Source organism: Pectinophora gossypiella, chromosome 23 (genome assembly GCF_024362695.1).
Source record: "Pectinophora gossypiella chromosome 23, ilPecGoss1.1, whole genome shotgun sequence".
In the NCBI taxonomy this organism is placed as follows: domain Eukaryota; kingdom Metazoa; phylum Arthropoda; class Insecta; order Lepidoptera; family Gelechiidae; genus Pectinophora; species Pectinophora gossypiella.
In genome coordinates, this window is record NC_065426.1 from 6,636,705 (window position 1) to 6,657,263 (window position 20,559).

General features: G+C 37.9%; 1 protein-coding gene across 4 annotated transcripts in view; it reads left to right on the forward strand.

Moving 5' to 3' along the window:
* LOC126377517 (uncharacterized) overlaps positions 1-20,559 on the forward strand; it is a 136,428-nt gene that overhangs the window by 90,666 nt on the left and 25,203 nt on the right. For all 4 annotated transcript variants that reach the window (XM_050025289.1, XM_050025290.1, XM_050025291.1 and 1 more), the window contains 2 exons: positions 1,045-1,240; positions 2,675-2,798. In XM_050025289.1, the coding sequence (XP_049881246.1) occupies positions 1,045-1,240; positions 2,675-2,798 (320 nt within the window). The remainder of the gene's footprint in view (positions 1-1,044; positions 1,241-2,674; positions 2,799-20,559) is intronic.

Sequence of the window (20,559 nt, forward strand, 5' to 3'; positions counted from 1 at the left end):
GGTTGTTTTAGATTTCTGCTTAAAATTGACGTGTATTCCATAAATTTTATGCCTGTTGATTATCCGTCCATTTAAGAATAAGAATAAAATAAATTTATAATTTACGATAGACAGAGAAAGAAATAGGATCGGTTCGTAGTGCCTACTTTGTAGGCCGCGCCGCCGCCGCGCCGCCGGCGTGCGGCGCGGGGCGCGCGGAGCGGGGCGTGCGGAGCGGGGCGCGCGGCGCGGTGCGTGTGGCCGTTGACCCGTTCGAGCAGCTGTTGTCTCCATTACATCGAAAATTTTCGATAATTTGTCATTATTGTTTTTTTTATTGAAATTTGGGTTCTATGCAGCTAAAAGCACAATATGGAATTGAAAATAATTAAAAACAAAACTCAAAATTTCATGAATTTTGCGACGGAAAATTCCACTAGATATTAACTCAGAATCATGGTCTGAATCATCCCTTTCAGTATTCGTTACGATGTCACTAACACCCGGTATTTTATGGTAAAGTCCCAATCTCGTTCAAACTTGCGTCATCGCTCCTAAACATATTACTTGACTCTCAGGTTATTTGTGGCTGGGTGTTTCCGATTCTCAATAATCATGGTCTTACTCCGAAAACCTTGTAAGCGCCTTTTTGATGAATTACTTTTCGATATAATTTTCTTCACAGTCTCCGTGGTCTAGTGGTTAGGTTAGGTTAGGTTAGCGTTAGGCTCACGATCTGGAGGTCCGGGTCCGGGACATTGTCGAAATCACTTTGTGAGACTGTCCTTTGTTTGGTAAGGACTTTTCAGGCTTGAATCACCTGATTGTCTGAAAAAGTAAGATGATTTCGTGCTTCGGAGGGCACGTTAAGCCGTTGGTCCTGGCTATTAGCCGTAAAAACACCTCCACCAACCCGCAATCGGGAGGTATGGAGCATACTCCACCAGGATCTTATGATCGTGATCTTATATATAATATATGTATGTTTAGGGCGCACTTTTGGGCATCAGTTCTTTTATCAACTCTTGCTCAGTTACTGTTATATATAATATTCTTCCATTTCAGATCAGACCACATAATGCTGGTAACGGACTGGATCCACGAGTTGTCTGTAGGCATGTTCACCGACCACCACCACTCGTCGGGAGACAACAAGCCACCGACACTGCTCATCAACGGAGTAGGACGGTTCAAGATCTTCGATAACAGCACGAGCAACAAGCCACTCTATATGAAGACTGCCAGGTTTAATGTTGAACAGGTAATCCATTTATTTAAAGGCCTCTGTCTTGAGAGTTGGGTTCATGATCCGGAGGTTCCGGGTTCTAATTCCAGCGGACACTGATATAAAAATCACTCTGTGATACATAGTTTGGTTAAGACATTGCAGGCTGATCACCCGATTGTCAGAAAAAAACAACACGTTTTCATGCTTCGCAGAGCACGTTAAGCAGTCGGTCCTGGCTACTATTTAGTCGTTACATGAGCCATGTGAGCCTTTGGCGGCTCAATGGACCCTGACATCAGTTAAGCTCCTGGGGCATCTCTAACCACAGAGTTCTTATTATAATATGATATTATGTCAGTTCATTTAATAAAATCTCTGTGGTTAGGTTAGTAGAACCACAGAGTTCTTATTATAATATGATCTGTGAGTTCATTAAAAAATAACTCTGTGGTTAGGTTAGTAGAACCACAGAGTTCATAATATGATCTGTGAGTACTTACAATAAACCACAGAGTTATGGTTCTGCTACTGAAACTAGATTTTACAAAATCTGTGGTTTTTAACTCTTAAAATAAGTTTAAAAATATTTTTTTGTTTGTTTAATTTTCTTGTACATCTATTTCGGTCACCCAACATTTACAGCCTCACCTAAGCTTGCATTCTACTTGATATTACGGGGGGTCGTAAACACACGGTCGCTTCTAGGAATGCCTTAAAGTTTTAGTAGGTACAGCAACAAAATATTCCAAAGGTCAGAATAACCGTAAACTTTGAGTAGGGACCTAGTAGGTGGTTTGTAATAATGAAAAAATGCTTAACTACAACAGTAGTATTCCCTACCATGGCAGATAAACTCGATCATTGACCTCAACATGAGTTTTTAATTAAATAAATAATTATGTTTATTCTTTACTAATGAAATGTGTGCTGAGAAAGGAGGGCGACACACACACACACACACACACACACACACACACGCTGTTAGCTTAGTATGAGCATAGAATAAGGAATTATACTTCATATAGAACGGCAACTCTCTACTCCCCACTAGCAGTTGAGCTAGGTTTACCTCACCCGGTCTTACTTTAGTCTTCAATCGTACGACGTCGTTAGACGTCACGCACACAGATGCGCAATGTGTATGCACGCGTACATAATAACGTCAATGTGTTGTTTCGTCTGGTTAAAACTAGGTTTTTTATATGAAGTGTCCAGTGTGTGATATTAGCTCACCGCCCATGCGGGAACGACAAGCTGTCAACATTGTGCTCTGTATAACCAAAGCACCAATGTGTATTACCTACATGTATAGTTGTTATTTGTATCAGTAGTACCCATTAAAGACCCATGGAAAGATACCACGCACCCAATTCATAAGAAGAATCATATTAGAAACGGAGAAAAGTTTTCCTTGGCATCACGATAAAATAAGCTTCAACAAAGATCTAATCGGAACTTTATTTCCAGGGCTACAGATATCGTTTCCGATTGATCAACGCGGAGTTCCTGAACTGTCCGATTGAGATGTCAGTGGATGGTCACAACATCACGGTGATTGCATCCGACGGGTTTGACTTGGAGCCTATTACTGGTAAGATTTTCATGTTATTCTTCAGTTGGTGTTTACATTGTTAGGACCCTCATTCGGCGCTTATCGCTATCGGCCCACTAGGGTCCATTAATTCTTTTAAATATAATCCTCTCTGACCTGAGCTCAGAGGTTCGCGTTCAACTGGGCACCCTCAGGCCTAGTGTTTATATTTTGTACCGGGTGGGAGCCTTAAACTAACACACAAAATAAAGTAATAGAAAAAGGACTGTACTTAAATCATAAACTCCACCATCTGTCAGCAAACACATCTCAATATTGTTGTGGTGATTCCAACGTCACGGAGAGGACACGCAAAGCACATATAAAAGGTTTTTTTAACGTGACTTTTTGTAGCATAAGAGGAGAATTCGCGTGAGACACGGTGTGCGCGCGTAGCACAGCCAACAGTTAGCTAGCTGGACATCGACTCGAATGAGATTTTAGTTATGCATGTTGGCAACATCCAACAAATTATTATTTTTTACTTTTTAATACATAAAAATTGCAATACTCTTCTTCTTCTACGATCAACGAACTGTAAATACTCGTAACGTATAATTGTGTGTGCCTTCGCTGTCTTTTTTACCTCTTCTTAATGCCGGCTCGAAGGACCACGTCGCACACAGATGTTGTTGTGCTCTGCCTGGTGTGTAGAGGATGGTAAAAAATACAGCGACTTTGAGTTGACCACGTTATATTATTAAATAATTAGGCACACACAATTATACGTCATTTACAGTTTGTTGATCGTAGAAGAAGAAGGGAAAAAAAGGTATTGCCATTTTTATGTATAAAAAATAATAATTTGTTGGATGTTGCCAACACAATTAACTAATGTTGAACGAAAAGCGCAGAAGAGATTGTTTGTCGTCGGATAGACTCTGCAGTGCAGCAAACTTTCTGGAGCGTGAATTACCCAGTAATATGCTCTGGTTAAGGGAACCACGACATCATTCAATATCTCCTTGCCTGATTACTTGCTTCCTAAAACCATCTGATAATCACGAAGAACCCACTGACGAAGGCCGTGTGTCAAAAGATATAATTCACTACGGTCCACGTGTGCCTTTATATTTTTTTAATTCTTCGCGTACAAGAGCCATTCGAATTGAAGCGTTAACACACTCGACGTTTCTCCAAACACTTTTTCGGTTCCATTTTCCTGGATTATAAAAGTTTTTCCAGAGCTAGTTTTCATTTAATTTAAAACTACGTTCTTGGTTTATTTTTAATCAAATTTATTTTAATTTCGCCATTTTTAACGATGCTAGCTTTACTACCGTACTTCGGTTTTATGAATCTGGAAGTAAACCTTTTATATTATAATCAATTACCGTGTGTCGCTAAAATCTCACAAAAACTCGAAAATGGCTTGACCGATTTTGATAAACATTTTTTTGAGTGTCTTGGAGTGGGAGTGTCATCCATGGATGGATGGACTTACGGCACACCACGGTCACTTCATAGGTTCCCGTCGGCGTGGTCGACGACTTCCCTCAATCAGCGCTTATCGCTATCGAGAGCCTTCAGCGCTCCCCATTTATCTGGCCAAGTAGTTAATGCCATCTGCGGCAAATCTACAATAAGTCACGTCAAAAAAAAAGTCACTTCATAAAACAATCTTGTTTTACATAGACACTATACATTGACATACGATTCTACTCTAAATTATGTTCGAGGGTGTGTGTGTGTGTGTGTGTGGGGGGGGGGGGGGGGGGGAAACGTAGTTCAACCCCTTGTGGGGAGCGGAGAGCTGCCGTTCTATAATGTAGTATTACTCCTTATTAACCCAGAAAGTGGCTAATCTACAATACGAAACGTAAAAAACTGGTATCTGCATTTAACTTGATGGCTACTCAAGATGATTCCTTCGACGGGCACGTTAAGCTGTTGGCTATTAGTCGTAAAAGTTAAGTGGACCCGCAGTGGAGCAGAGGTGGAGTATACTCTATACTCCTTCCGTTTGATTGAGGGTAGGCCTGTGCCCAGCAGCAGCGTATTTAGACTGTCTAAGTTATGTATGGGTACTTAAGTAATATATTTCGGTTTGGTGATCTAACAAAGACGTAATTATGTTTGAAATTATTATTTCTGTCGGTGAGGTAAAATAAAGAGTCATATACTTAGTTCCCTCTTCACATAAACCTCCTATAATAGGAATATTCTACCACACTACATTACTATGGGCTGTTTCCCCTTATCTTAGAATTAATGCCTTCCTTCGCCATAGCTCTAAAATTATAAAAGTGTCTCCATATTAAGTATACTTAATTTTATACACTATGTTTTATAACACATATATTTCTAACACATATAAATTAAAATAAGTAAAACATATTTTTTTAACTTTACACCTAAAGGTTATAAGGTTAAGTAGGCAAAGCCACGGGCGATCAATAAAATTGCTTTTAAAATATTATATCTAAATTTGTAACAGCCAAACTCTCAGCGTTCGGTTTAGAGTATTTCAACCGAAAATAAAATTGTTGCTACCCCACTACGCAAGGTTAATAAAATTTAAATTGCGAACAGACCTCTGCGGAAAAAGAAGAGAAAAGAATTAAAAAGAACAAAAAGCCGCATTCTGTTCCGTTAACAATGCTTAAAAAATGTTAATTGAAAGGCTACTCTCGTAAAACGTAAACGAGCTTGCGATTCTATTTGGCGAAGGCTGGTGGAACTGTAAAAATAAAAAAGTCACTGCATATTCTACGCCCCAAATAGTCGCAATATTTAAAACACAACCGTCTACTCAAAGTGCTTCGTTATTGACAATTGTAGTGTCGTCAAATATATATATAGCGTTCCCAGCTTTGAACGGGTGGACTTTTATTTTTTAAGAGAATACTGGGGATCCATATATTTTTCTAGTAAATAAATATAGACAAACATAAACTATGGTATGGAGTATAGTCCTCTATGTATGTGAAACTTGGACTTTAACACAGAAAGACAGAGAGATTCAACTTTGAAATGTGGTGTTGGAGGAGTAATAATTAATAATAATTAATTAATTAATTATTATTATTTATTATTATTATTATTTATTTTTTAATTCAAATTCAAATAATTTATTTCAGACCATAATAATGTCCATAGAAAAAATAAATAATAATAAACACTAAATAAGTACAAAAAATTGTAAAAAAATAAAAGTACAAATACATAAAAATTATAAACAAGAAATTAAAATTAAAAAATCATTAATAAAATTTACGTATCAATAAAAAAAAAAAACAAAAACACACAAAATCAACATTAAATTAAATGGCAGAAATGTAGTGTGGAATATATAATATATTATTATCATTTCTCCCTTTTTTCTTTTTTTCAGAGTATACTGGGGATCCGTGTATTTTTATAGTAAATAATATAGACGAACATTAACTTTACTATGGTATGGAGTATAGTCCTCTATGTATGTGAAATTTGGACACTAACACAGAAAGACAGAGAGATTCAACTTTGAAATGTGGTGTTGGAGGAGTATGGCAAGAATAAGTCGGATAAAAGTTGGAAAGAAACACTGCTCTAAATAATTTATCACAATCGGCAATATTATCCGTACCATCATCATCCATCATTTACCTAGTATGTAGTGCCTGAGGATTTTGATTAGCAAAATATCGGACTTGAAAAACATTCAGCATACACAATAAACTTTTTATCAGGCAATTTATTTCTCAACTTTAAGGAAGAAAGGATTTTAAGTAGAGTTGTGTCGACTAAATACGTTCGACCACCGACTAGCCCAGTGACTAATTAGTGGTCCAATTGTTCAGCTACTACTTTGAAGGAAAATACTGTTTCTAAAGTTGGAAATGTAAATGAAACAACTATGAAGGACATATACATCACATCAGCTATTCATTATAGTATTCATACATATCGAGGGTTGAAAGCCAAATGGGTTTAAGCGACATTTTGGGCGAAACTGACTTATATATCGAGGGTTGAAAGGCAAATGGGTTTAAGCGACATTTTGTGAACTTTACAGGAGAGCCGTTTAAAGTTTTATTTTTTCGAAAAAAATTCATATAAAAAAAACTACTGAATCAAAAGTGTTCAAAATGCTAAGAATTATTTTAAATTAAACGTTGCACAATTCTGTATTTATTTGGTTCGAAAAACACATCAGTTATAGATTTTAGAAGTCGCTTAATACAAAATGCCTCAATTGAACTAAATTACAGTTGAAGGAAAAATGGTTGATATCCACTAGAGCCAAATATTGGCTAAAAGCAAAATGCTTTAAGAGACCTCTCACTTATTAGTTTGACTAAAGCTAAATGAGTTAAACGACTTCTTAAAAAAAGAAGACTAGAGGCAAATCAGCTTAACCTCCATAAAAGGTTATATGACAGGGAAGGAAAATATCTTAAGTGACCATCCGCTACTAATTTCAATTGTATGAAATCCAAATATTAGTAAGATCGGAAATAAAGTTGGTCCTTAAGCCGTTTTTCCTAGGAGAGATTTTAGTCGGGCAAGGCACCGGCATATTTGTACCTTACAATATTAGGAAAAATCACGGCGGATATAATGAGTAAATCGACTTCATTAAGAAACAGGATCTAGAATATAACCATAAAGATTGTTACACATGCTTAATTCGACTTTTTAAGTATATGGTAAACCGCGTATGATGGCGGATGACAGATGACTGTCACCAACTGAATTCGGGCAATAAAAGAAACAAATAGCTTTGAAAAAGTCTTAATATGCTTATACTCTGTGCTGAGTTTAATCTCACTATCACAACCTGTTTCCGATTTACTGAAAAATTTAAGACCACGTGGCTGGATACAAGTTCCAAGCACTGGCTCCTACTAGATGGTACGCGGTACTAGGACAGACTGCAGTGAAGTACTGATTGCTCTCATATTAAGAGGCGGCCAGGGGTGGATAGATCAGCGACTTGTTTGATCAAAATTTCTGTTACATTTGCGCCTAAGACCTCCACTTCGAGCTGGCCATAAGATACCGTCGAAGTTGACAAACAATAACAGAACTCGATCATGCTTTTAAAGCCGAGATACGTCGGTCATCGCAGCAGACACATCTGTCGATGAGATAATATAGATGATAATAATAATAAATAGATGGTGTTCCTTTGCCGAGCATTTTTATAGCTGTGCTCTGCTCTACCGAAGTTATTGGTTGGTAAACCAGACCGCAAAACTAAGATTGGTGCGATGGTTCTAACGTGAAAATCAGCTCGTGGGGAACTACAGGCGGGCTTTTCTGTCACCATATGTTTCAAAAACAAATGCCAGGTGGAATAAGCTTGTGAAATTCAGCTCTATGCTGATTCCTATCAATCCAGTTCCGGTAGATTTTCGACAGCTTCAAGACTGTTTTTGGCCACAAACTTTGAAGAGAGTTTCAATCTACAACAAGGAAAAGACCCAACGCCTCACTGATCAGAAAGACTTATTCGCAGCGCTTTGGATACATTTTAACGATGTCTTAAATCCCAATAGTAATACCAGTGACTTGTTTGTTACAACATATCGGTCGAGTTTGTTACAACAAGGTCGGGGGTTTCGCTTAAGATCTAGCGGCACCCCCGACCTTTGAAGAACTTCTTACCGCGCTAAGATGACGAATACCAAGACATCAAAAATACCATCTGAACTGTAAAATATGCCTACACATTAATAACTGGTTATACAAACTCATCCTGAAGATATGGGAGTCAGCTGCTGGAATGATTTTAGCCTTCTTCCTCTTTGCGAGTCGATGGCGATCGATATTAAATTTTAGCCTTAACGTTATTCTATCCCGTGATGCAGAAAAGGTACTTCCGGAAACCCAATGATGATTTTGCCCGGACAGAGATATGGGGGTACGGTTTTGTTATTAAACAGATTCAGGCCAAAAGGCTTGAACAACATCGGCCGTTGTTATGTGCTGCGTGAGGCTTCACGCGGCTTGTGGATTGCTCTAAAGAAAACAGATTGTCCTGAAAAGTTATGACTTATCCTGATACGACAATATCATGACGACATGATGACGACAGTTTGATTTAGAAGTAACTTTTCAGAGCTATTCGTCGTTACCTACGGCGCGAAACAAGGCTATGTCATAACACATGGAGCCATGGTTCCTAGTCTATTTTCTTTATATATCGCTTCTGTATCACGCATAAGTGGGATGCTCTGTGGAATTGTTATTTATAGCTTAATTGAAATTAAGGCTAAAATAAATAAGATCATTTTTGATCTCTCACGTCTCACATCTATGCGTCAGTTAACCAAACTTGCCGAGGAATGGCCGATTCAATTAAGTCACACACCAGAATATTTATAGTTTTGTGCAAAAACCTTTTAAAATAACCATCCAGAGGATGCTCCGGGAATGTAGCTTCTTCCAATGTTGCTTTAAAGGGCGCTGAGCTGGAGGAATTTTCAAAATTAAAATATTTGGGTTCTCAAATATGAAATGACTCCAAAGTCATCGGAGTTGCCAGCCCGGATAACAGGTGCGGTGGCAGCCTTTGGAAAACTTAAAATATTAGTGTACAAAGTCTCAGCGGCGTACTTGATACGTAACACTTTAAATGTCTAAGGTCCATCCTAGGCATAAAGCGGCAAGATGGTTTTCCAATAACAGAAGTATTACGTCGTTCTGGCATATTCGGAATAGAAGCTCTGATCATAAAACATCACCTACGATGGTGCGGTCACGTCATGCGAATGGATGACAGAAAGGTTTTCTATTTCGAGGTGTCAAGAAGGAACTGTAAACAAGGTGGACAATACCTGCGGTACAAAGACGTACTCAAGCGCAACCATGTGGCTTTCAACATGCCAACTGATAGTTGGGATGAGTGTGTCTGAACCTGGAATAGCGCGTGATATAGTCCTCGAAAATCTTAGTCCAAGACGCCAAATACGGAAAACTCAACGGAAACCTTCCTACAATTACACGGTAAACTCGGCTGGCCAGCTTGATTGTATGCCATGTGACCAGATCTTCAATTCGAAGTTCGGTTCCGCTAGCCACGTCAAAGTCTACCACAACAACGACTTGGGATAGACACAAATAGAAGTCACCATCAACGGATACGGCTTGGGTGACAAGATGACACGCACACTCCCGGTCTTCCCAATCGTAATTTTTAGCTGTGTGAACCGCCCAACCAGGACCTGCCCATACTTATTTTGATATGTTGAAGTGATGCGGGCACAAGGTTTCATACAAAATTGCGATGACTGAAATGTTAACATTATTTCTTTTTTGTTTTGGAAAAACGTTTTAAGTCCTTTCAAAAGAAAATTATAGTTGTTTTATACGACAACAAATTTAAAAAAATGTAGCATAAATAGCTGAAGTCAAATTCTATGAATATTTTCGGTAAAGGCAAAACAGTTCAAGTGCCAATTTTACTTTTAAACTGTGGAAGGCAAAACGGTTGAAGCGACAATATTTATAAAATCTGGATTAAAGCAAAAAGATTTAAGCGCCAAATCTATTTTCGTTTCGTCTAAGGACAAATGATTTAACCGACTTATCTATAACAAAACACTGTCAGGGAAAACGCTTTAACAGACTTCGAATCATGAAAATGAAAAGACATAACAGCTTATGTGACCGACTCATATCCCGGAATACGACTGATATGCCACCCGCCCAGAATATTGTGCATTTTTTTGTCGGTTAAAACACGGGTTTTTAAAAATGTACCCAAAGTGCTAATTGGCTGAAGCGCCAAAAAGTAGCTTCGATTGATCTGAAACCAAGATCAGTCGACGCGGAAAAAATCGCTGATTCCGAATATATATATAAGTCAATTTCGCCCAAAATGTCGCTTAAACCCATTTGCCTTTCAACCCTCGATATATATTCGGAATCAGCGATTTTTTCCGCGTCGACTGATCTTGGTTTCAGATCAATCGAAGCTACTTTTTGGCGCTTCAACCAATTAGCACTTTGGGTACATTTTTAAAAACCCGTGTTTTAACCGACAAAAAAATGCACAAAATTCTGGGCGGGTGGCAAATCAGTCGTATTCCGGGATATGAGTCGGTCACATAAGCTGTTATGTCTTTTCATTTTCATGATTTGAAGTCTGTTAAAGCGTTTTCCCTGACAGTGATTTGTTATAGATAAGTCGGTTAAATCATTTGTCCTTAGACGAAACGAAAATAGATTTGGCGCTTAAATCTTTTTGCTTTAATCCAGATTTTATAAATATTGTCGCTTCAACCGTTTTGCCTTCGACAGTTTAAAAGTAAAATTGGCACTTGAACTGTTTTGCCTTTACCGAAAATATTCATAGAATTTGACTTCAGCTATTTATGCTACATTTTTTAAAAAATTTTGTCGTATAAAACAACTATCATTTTCTTTTGAAAGGACTTAAAACGTTTTTCCAAAACAAAAAAGAAATAATGTTAACATTTCAGTCATCGCAATTTTGTATGAAACCTTGTGCCCGCATCACTTCAACATATCAAAATAAGTATGGGCAGGTCCTGGTTGGGCGGTTCACACAGCTAAAAATTACGATTGGGAAGACCGGGAGTGTGCGTGTCATCATGTCACCCAAGCCGTATCCGTTGATGGTGACTTCTATTTGTGTCTATCCCAAGTCGTTGTTGTGGTAGACTTTGACGTGGCTAGCGGAACCGAACTTCGAATTGAAGATCTGGTAACATGGCATACAATCAAGCTGGCCAGCCGAGTTTACCGTGTAATTGTAGGAAGGTTTCCGTTGAGTTTTCCGTATTTGGCGTCTTGGACTAAGATTTTCGAGGACTATATCACGCGCTATTCCAGGTTCAGACACACTCATCCCAACTATCAGTTGGCATGTTGAAAGCCACATGGTTGCGCTTGAGTACGTCTTTGTACCGCAGGTATTGTTCACCTTGTTTACAGTTCCTTCTAGACACCTCGAAATAGAAAACCTTTCTGTCATCCATTCGCATGACGTGACCGCACCATCGTAGGTGATGTTTTATGATGAGAGCTTCTATTCCGAATATGCCAGAACGACGTAATACTTCTGTTATTGGAAAACCATCTTGCCGTTTTATGCGAAGGATGGACCTTAGACATTTAAAGTGTTACGTATCAAGTACGCCGCTGAGACTTTGTACACTAATATTTTAAGTTTTCCAAAGGCTGCCACCGCACCTGTTGTCCGGGCTGGCAACTTCGATGACTTTGGAGTCATTTCATATTTGAGAACCCAAATATTTTAATTTTGAAACTTCCTCCAGCTCAGCGCCATTTAAAGCAACATTGGAAGAAGCTACATCCCCGGAGCATCCTCTGGATGGTTATTTTAAAAGGGTTTTGCACAAAACTATAAATATTCTGGTGTATGACTTAATTGAATCGGCCATTCCTCGGCCAGTTTGGTTAACTGACGCATAGATGTGAGACGTGAGAGATCAAAAATGATCTTATTCATTTTAGCCTTAATTTCAATTAAGCTATAAATAACAATTCCACAGAGTATCCTACTTATGCGTGATACAGAAGCGATATATAAAGAAAATAGACTAGGAACCATGGCTCCATGTGTTATGACATAGCCTTGTTTCGCGCCGTAGGTAACGACGAATAGCTCTGAAAAGTTCTGAAAGTTCTGTTCTGAAATCAAACTGTCGTCATCATGTCGTCATGATATTGTCGTATCAGGATAAGTCATAACTTTTCAGGACAATCTGTTTTCTTTAGAGCAATCCACAAGCCGCGTGAAGCCTCACGCAGCACATAACAAAGGCCGATGTTGTTCAAGCCTTTTGGCCTGAATCTGTTTAATAACAAAACCGTACCCCCATATCTCTGCCCGGACAAAATCATCATTGGGTTTCCGGAAGTACCTTTTTTGCATCACGGGATAGAATAACGTTAAGGCTAAAATTTAATATCGATCGCCATCGACTCGCAAAGAGGAAGAAGGCTAAAATCATTCCAGCAGCTGACTCCCATATCTTCAGGATGAGTTTGTATAACCAGTTATTAATGTGTTGGCATATTATACAGTTCAGATAGTATTTTTGATGTGTTGGTATTCGTCATCCTTCTTAGCGCGGTAAGAAGTTCTTCAAAGGTCGGGGGTGCCGCTAGATCTTAAGCGAAACCCCCGACCTTGTTGTAACAAACTCGACCGATATGTTGTAACAAACAAGTCACTATTGGGATTTAAGACATCGTTAAAATGTGTCCAAAGCGCTGCTAATAAGTCTTTCTGATCAGTGAGGCGTTGGGTCTTTTCCTTGTTGTAGATTGAAACTCTCTTCAAAGTTTGTGGCCGAAAACAGTCTTGAAGCTGTCGAAAATCTACCGGAACTGGATTGATAGGAATCAGCATAGAGCTGAATTTCACAAGCTTATTCCACCTGGCATTTGTTTTTGAGACATATGGTGACAGAAAAGCCCGCCTGTAGTTCCCCACGAGCTGATTTTCACGTTAGAACCATCGCACCAATCTTAGTTTTGCGGTCTGGTTTACCAACCAATAACTTCGGTAGAGCAGAGCACAGCTATAAAAATGCTCGGCAAAGGAACACCATCTATTTATTATTATTATCATCTATATTATCTCATCGACAGATGTGTCTGCTGCGATGTCCGACGTATCTCGGCTTTAAAAGCATGATCGAGTTCTGTTATTGTTTGTCAACTTCGACGGTATCTTATGGCCAGCTCGAAGTGGAGGTCTTAGGCGCAAATGGAACAGAAATTTTGATCAAACAAGTCGCTGATCTATCCACCCCTGGCCGCCTCTTAATATGAGAGCAATCAGTACCTCACTGCAGTCTGTCCTAGTACCGCGTACCATCTAGTAGGAGCCAGTGCTTGGAACTTGCATCCAGCCACGTGGTCTTAAATTTTTCAGTAAATCGGAAACAGGTTGTGATAGTGAGATTAAACTCAGCACAGAGTATAAGCATATTAAGACTTTTTCAAAGCTATTTGTTTCTTTTATTGCCCGCATTCAGTTGGTGACAGTCATCTGTCATCCGCCATCATACGCGGTTTACCATATACTTAAAAAGTCGAATTAAGCATGTGTAACAATCTTTATGGTTATATTCTAGATCCTGTTTCTTAATTAAATCGATTTACTCATTATATCCGCCGTGATTTTTCCTAATATTGTAAGGTACAAATATCTGTAAATGCCTTGTCCGACTAAAATCTCTCCCAGGAAAAACGGCTTAAGGACCGACTTTATTTCCGATCTTACTAATATTTGGATTTCATACAATTGAAATTAGTAGCGGATGGTCACTTAAGATATTTTCCTTCCCTGTCATATAACCTTTTATGGAGGTTAAGCTGATTTGCCTCTAGTCTTCTTTTTTTAAGAAGTCGTTTAACTCATTTAGCTTTAGTCAAACTAATAAGTGAGAGGTCTCTTAAAGCATTTTGCTTTTAGCCAATATTTGGCTCTAGTGGATATCAAGCGTTTTTCCTTCAACTGTAATTTAGTTCAATTGAGGCATTTTGTATTAAGCGACTTCTAAAATCTATAACTGATGTGTTTTTCGAACTAAATAAATACAGAATTGTGCAACGTTTAATTTAAAATAATTCTTAGCATTTTGAACACTTTTGATTCAGTAGTTTTTTTTATATGAATTTTTTTCGAAAAAATAAAACTTTAAACGGCTCTCCTGTAAAGTTCACAAAATGTCGCTTAAACCCATTTGCCTTTCAACCCTCGATATGCTTTAAGTGTCCAAACCAACATAATATGCCCTTCTCTATCATAGACACTATATATATGTATATTTATATAGTCTATATAGTCACTGTCAAAAATGGTTATTGAAGATTTTGGCTCATGTTTGTAACATACAGCAATGACAATTCAATGCGAAACAGATACCTATAGGTATTTCTTATTCTTTGAAATACCTATAGGTGTGTGTTGATTAATCTGATTGTTACATTTTTTTTAAATGTTCACTGGATTCTTATTTTTTTTCTGCTTTTAGAAGCTAACATTATATACACCATAAACAAAACAGTTACTCACAGAACAAAAATATGGAACAAAACAAAAATAAAATTTAATTAACTAAAACAAATAAACAAAACGCAAAATAAAATAAAGAACAAACATTATAATAAACATTATATTTATAGGATATATCGGATTAGTCACCGTGTACGATATTGGGCGACTAACTGGGACATCACTAGTTTTATGTATTTTTATGAATCATACATCATCTTCATAAGGCCTCATACATCTTTTCCAAATGATTTACACAGTGTCTACGAGGCACTTTTTTCAACACTACTTAACACAGACTCTTTAGTAGAAGAAAACATTCGCAAAAATTATACTTAGGTTTCAATTTTCAATTACTTTCCCATTCGTCCAATCTCAACTGAGACGTAAATAATCTTTCCTTAGTACAAATTGGGGTCTATTATACAGGGACAAAGGAGTATACATTTTTACCCTGACGGTTATTTCGATAATCGCCTTAAAGACACTTCGCTGATTGGTGGCATAATGGTAGAATTAACGTTACGACGTCTAAGATGATTTTGCAAATTTTCCCTTTCAGTTTCGTGTTTATTTGTCACTGAATTCGGCTATAAATTATCTGTCATCTGTAATTAAAGCAGGCTTTAAAGGGTAAGAGAGTTAAATGAAAATAATAACGTCGTAAATTGAATTGATTAAATAAAAAAAAAAGTTTATTTTATGCGTGCGGTAAATATATTCCATCTCTCTTTCTTCTGAGTTTTCAAACCATCTTTATACCTACTTTCATCAATATCGGTTCAGCATTTGAAGCGTGAAAGGTAACAGATAGATAGACATTTCACATTTCATTTTAGAGAGAGATTTCGCATTAATATGGGAAAGTAACTCTAGTCATCCCATGATCATGGCACTTGCAACAGTGTCAAAATATTAGGAGTCTCATATCGCTGATTTAAACGCGGTAAGAACCCGTTATTATGTTTTAATTGTGATAATAACATCGTAAACCTAAAACAATGTATAACTCTAGTCCGTTTAATATTATAAAATATTAGTGTGGATTGTGCTAAACAGTGTTTTCTATCTAATATTAAACAAAACGAATTACAATTAGTGATTATGCTTCAATGAAGATAGCCAGGAAGGAAAGCCGCTGGATGCGGGCAGCGCAGGACCGATCGTCGTGGAGATCCTTGGGGGAGGCCTATGCCTAGCAGTGGGCATCGTACGGCTGATGATGAAGATAATTATTACAACATTTTACAATAGCTTCAATGCGCGTTAAGAATTTGATCTGTCTAAGTAGGTCAAAGTGCGTAAGCTAGTGTCGTGCCGTTTTTTGCATAGTGATGTACTGTATCAGTCGTGATGAATCGATCGATTCTTTTATATCTAACACTAGGGAGGTCATCACTAATTCAAGAGCAACGCTCTTGTCGGTGTAGCATTCACTATTCTTGTCTATCAAATGCCAATTCCTTTATTTCCTCAAGACACGACGTTCGCTTTCTCTTTGATCTGTTCCATGTAAGCTCTTCTTGATTTTCCCTTGCTCTCTTTCCTTGTAGCTTTCCTTCTATGATGTTTTTAATAAATTCGTCGTGTCCAACGTGGTACTTGTCTAAAATCCCTTTAACTAAAATGGTTGAAAAAGCACTCATATTTTGTACAAAGTATGAATATTTTTAATTAACAGCATACCAAACAGAGGGGCATTGTTTTAGAATGGAATACACGCAAAAACTATTTTAATAAAACTTACTAATTACAGTTGTGTGGGCAACAGCGTTTTATTTTGGTACAGTAACAACATTTTTGTTGAAATATTGTTGCTGTTATGTATGTACAATGTAATATAACTGTACAATTAAAAGTTCAGACGTGCTTGAACTATAATTGTGCATACAAATTGTAGCATAGCCGATGGGACCGAAATATGCACAAAATGAGCATATAAATGAGGCAACGATCGTATTATAAAACATTCCACATCATTCATTGCTCTTTTCTTCTTCTATCGTGTGGATTACCAACTCCATCAACCGTGGTGTCCGGCGTGCGTGTGTGATGCGATTGATGAATGTGGAGGAAGCAAGAGAAGTGTGTCAGGATCGAAGCAAATGGAATTCTATAGTCTCTGCTTACCCCGGTGGGAAGTAGGCGTGCGTATATGTATGTATAAAAATAGAAAACAAAACTCATACAATAATAATAATAATAGTAATTAAATGCTAAGGGCACATCTCCCTTGTTTTTATGATCTGTGGTTTACCTTCTTGTAACATAATAAATACATACTTATATACAAAAATAAGCACAAAATGAGCATATAATATGAGGCAACGATCGTTGCTCTTTTCTTCTTCTATCGTGTGGATTACCAACCCCATTAACCCTGATGTCCGACGTGCGTGTATGAAGCGATTGGGCGCCCAGCAGTGGGCGTCGTACGGCTGATGATGATGATGATACAAAAATAAATATGTAAAATCACAAGACTTATAAACAAACCCGTTTTATGAGATACGATGGTTGCCCAATGCGACGCTCACATAGAAGGCACGCAAATACCATCAAATCCAAAAATTTGTTATAAAAATAAACTTTCAAATACGTCCTGTATAACGGACACATTGATAGTTTTCCATAAATCCGTAATCTGCACGTAATTTAAAACGACGTGTTTTAAAGCTTTTTTAAATCCTCTTATAAAGAGTGTAAGAGTATAAAAAAGTTTTTGAATTCATTAGTTGGTAGAAACGTGTGCGAAATACTAACACGGACTTACCAGGCTTTTCAACCAGTTTTTTCAACCCTATGCTTACCGGAAAAGAGGAATTTAGTTGTTCCGCGAAAACGTACGAAATGTACAAATTTGAGCGGAATAATAATGCTTTTCTTAATGAGGTGCATTTGTTTTGTTTTTACATTAACATTTATTATTTAGTACCCCTCATTATGTCGTAACAGACCACGTCGAAACACAAAAGTGCACTTTTTACTTGACTACGGAGAAGCAAAGGCGAGGAGAAATTGTTTGTATATTAGACGATAGTGCATAATGTACGTATAGGTATGTAGCGTGATTAAATAACCGTGTAGCGTGGTATATAACCCGAACGTTCGTTTCGTAGTTATATATATATATACGAATATATATATATATATTCATTTTTTTTATTATCATAGGTGTCACGATTTTTCAGGCGCTTCTGACGTCAGGCTGGTCAGTGTATGAGACTTACTGTTTAAAGATCACAGCATTTAAGTAAAAAATATCTATTAAGTAGACACATCTATTAGTACACATTAAAGAACAAATTCTATACAATCTTTCTGTATATTTTTCATTAATATATATGAGCTACTAAATAGGCGGTCACAAAATATCTGGCCTCTTTTGGAATACCTTTTTAAAGTTTAAAGAACTTTTTTTCTTGGTTTAAACTATAACCAGTTCTGAAGCCACGCTTGAGTTCCATCTAGAACTTCCTGCAGCTTAGCACTAGCTCGGGTTCGTCAGAAGATGAATTTAATTTACTTAATCCAGAGTTTTGAATTTTGGAATTTTGTTCGTCTATAGTACGTAGTTGTATACAATCCACTAATAAATTGACTTTTGTTTTTTTAACTGAGACAGATATAATAATAATTAAAATCCGTACAATAAGTAAGTACAACAGACAGAAAATTTCAATAAAAAAAATCTGACTCGGACGGGACTTGACTCGGAATATGAGTCGGAGTCACAAAGTGATTTTTGTGATATGTCCCCACCGGGATTCGAACGCGGGACCTCCGAATCGTGAGCCCATTGCTCAACCACTGGACCACAGAAGCCGTGTAAAATAATAATAATATTTATATAATCGTATTTGAGTAAATGTGTTCCGTAAAAAAATATCCCAATTGGGGTAGTCAGAAGTACATACATCGCAAGATGAATACAGCTCACTGAGCTTTTAAACACAGTTTGTATGTGTGTTTTTGGTGGAAAGTCTATGTGTGCAGTCTTGTGTTAGTGTATCTTGTGTTGCTTTGTGTTGAATTGTAGTACACATCTAAAATAATCGTTTGAACGCAGCTGCCTTTGTTAATACTCCTTTGTACTCGCCACAACCCTCTAACGAATAAACATTACAAGATCTACATCGAATTGACTTGTTAATTAAACTTTGGCACATGAATTAACAACTGTTCGACTTATTGTTTATTGTTCGCATTTCAATAAAGCAACGATTTAATATTGGCGCGGCCATTGCAATAAACTTCGATACAGAATGAAACTCCATCGAGACTGACGACGGGGACTGATATATACTGTTTATTGAGACATTTATTAGCACAATGTGTATATTAATGTGTATATATAATATAATATCCCACGATATAGAAATCATCATCAGCCCATTAACGTCCCCACTGCTGGGACACGGGCCTTCCCTATGGATGGATAGGGAGTTCGGGCCTTAAACCATCACGCGGGCACGCGGGCCCAGTGCGGATTGATGGTTATTAACGACTGCTAATGCAGCCGGGACTAATGGCTTAACGTGCCTTCCGAAGCACGGAGGAGCTCGAGATGAAAACTTTTCTTTTTTGTGGTCACCCATCCTGTGACCGGCCTTTGTGAAAGTTGCTTAACTTCAACAATCGCAGACCGAGCGCGTTTACCGTTGCGCCATCGAGCTCCTCAAGCAGATATAGAAATAACACGGGATATTTCAAATACCTTTACTCCTTATATTTTACCAAAATCTTCTAATCCAACCGACATCGCACCATCGACTCGCCTTTCTTACTTTTTAAAACTGCCTTACGACCCATTCATTAACCATCCTCCATTCATACCATAAACAATAAAATTCCTACTCTTTATCCTTCCATAGTATTCTCACTTTCCTACATAAATACATCATGTTCATCATCATTGGAGATGTCCTTAGAAAAGGTTCAGTACGATCTTCTCTGAACCGGCGTGCGTGTACTAAACGATTGATAAATATAGAGGATGCAAGAGAAGTGTGACAGGATCGAAGCAAATGGAATTCCATAGTCTTTGCTTACCCCGGTGGGAAATAGGCGTGATAAGATAAGATAAGATAAGATAAGATTCTCTATTTGCCATTTTGAGTGTATGTATGTATGTATGATTGAGGAGCTCGGTGGCGCAGCGGTAAACGCGCTCGGTCTGCGATTGTTGAAGTTAAGCAACTTTCGCAAAGGTCGGTCATAGGATGGGTGACCACAAAAAAAAAATGTTTTCATCTCGAGCTCCTCCGTGCTTCGGAAGGCACGTAAAGCCGTTGGTCCCGGCTGCATTAGCAGTCGTTAATAACCACCAATCCGCAGTGGGCCCGCGTGGTGGTTTAAGGCCCGATCTCCCTATCCATCCATAGGGCAGGTCCGTGCCCCAGCAGTGGGGACGTTAATGGGCTGTTGATGATGTATGTATGATTATAAACATCATGCAAATTTAGAGAATCATCGAATAATTATCTACATTTGTACCTAGGTTCTCCGGCCAAGTAGTTAAAGCCATCTGCGGCAAACCTGCAATAAGTCATGACAAAAAAAACACCGTGGGTTCTCGATTTGGTGTTGCTAACTGAGGAAGTTCACATCGTTACAACAGCATGCATGCACATATATATCCTGTAAGTTCAGAATGTCCAAATTCCAGAATGATCAGAGGGTCAAAGAATGTCCATATCCCAAAAAAAAATCATGTCACGCAAAGTCCGAACCTCAAAATGTATATAATATACAGGGTGTTAGTGACATCGTAACGAA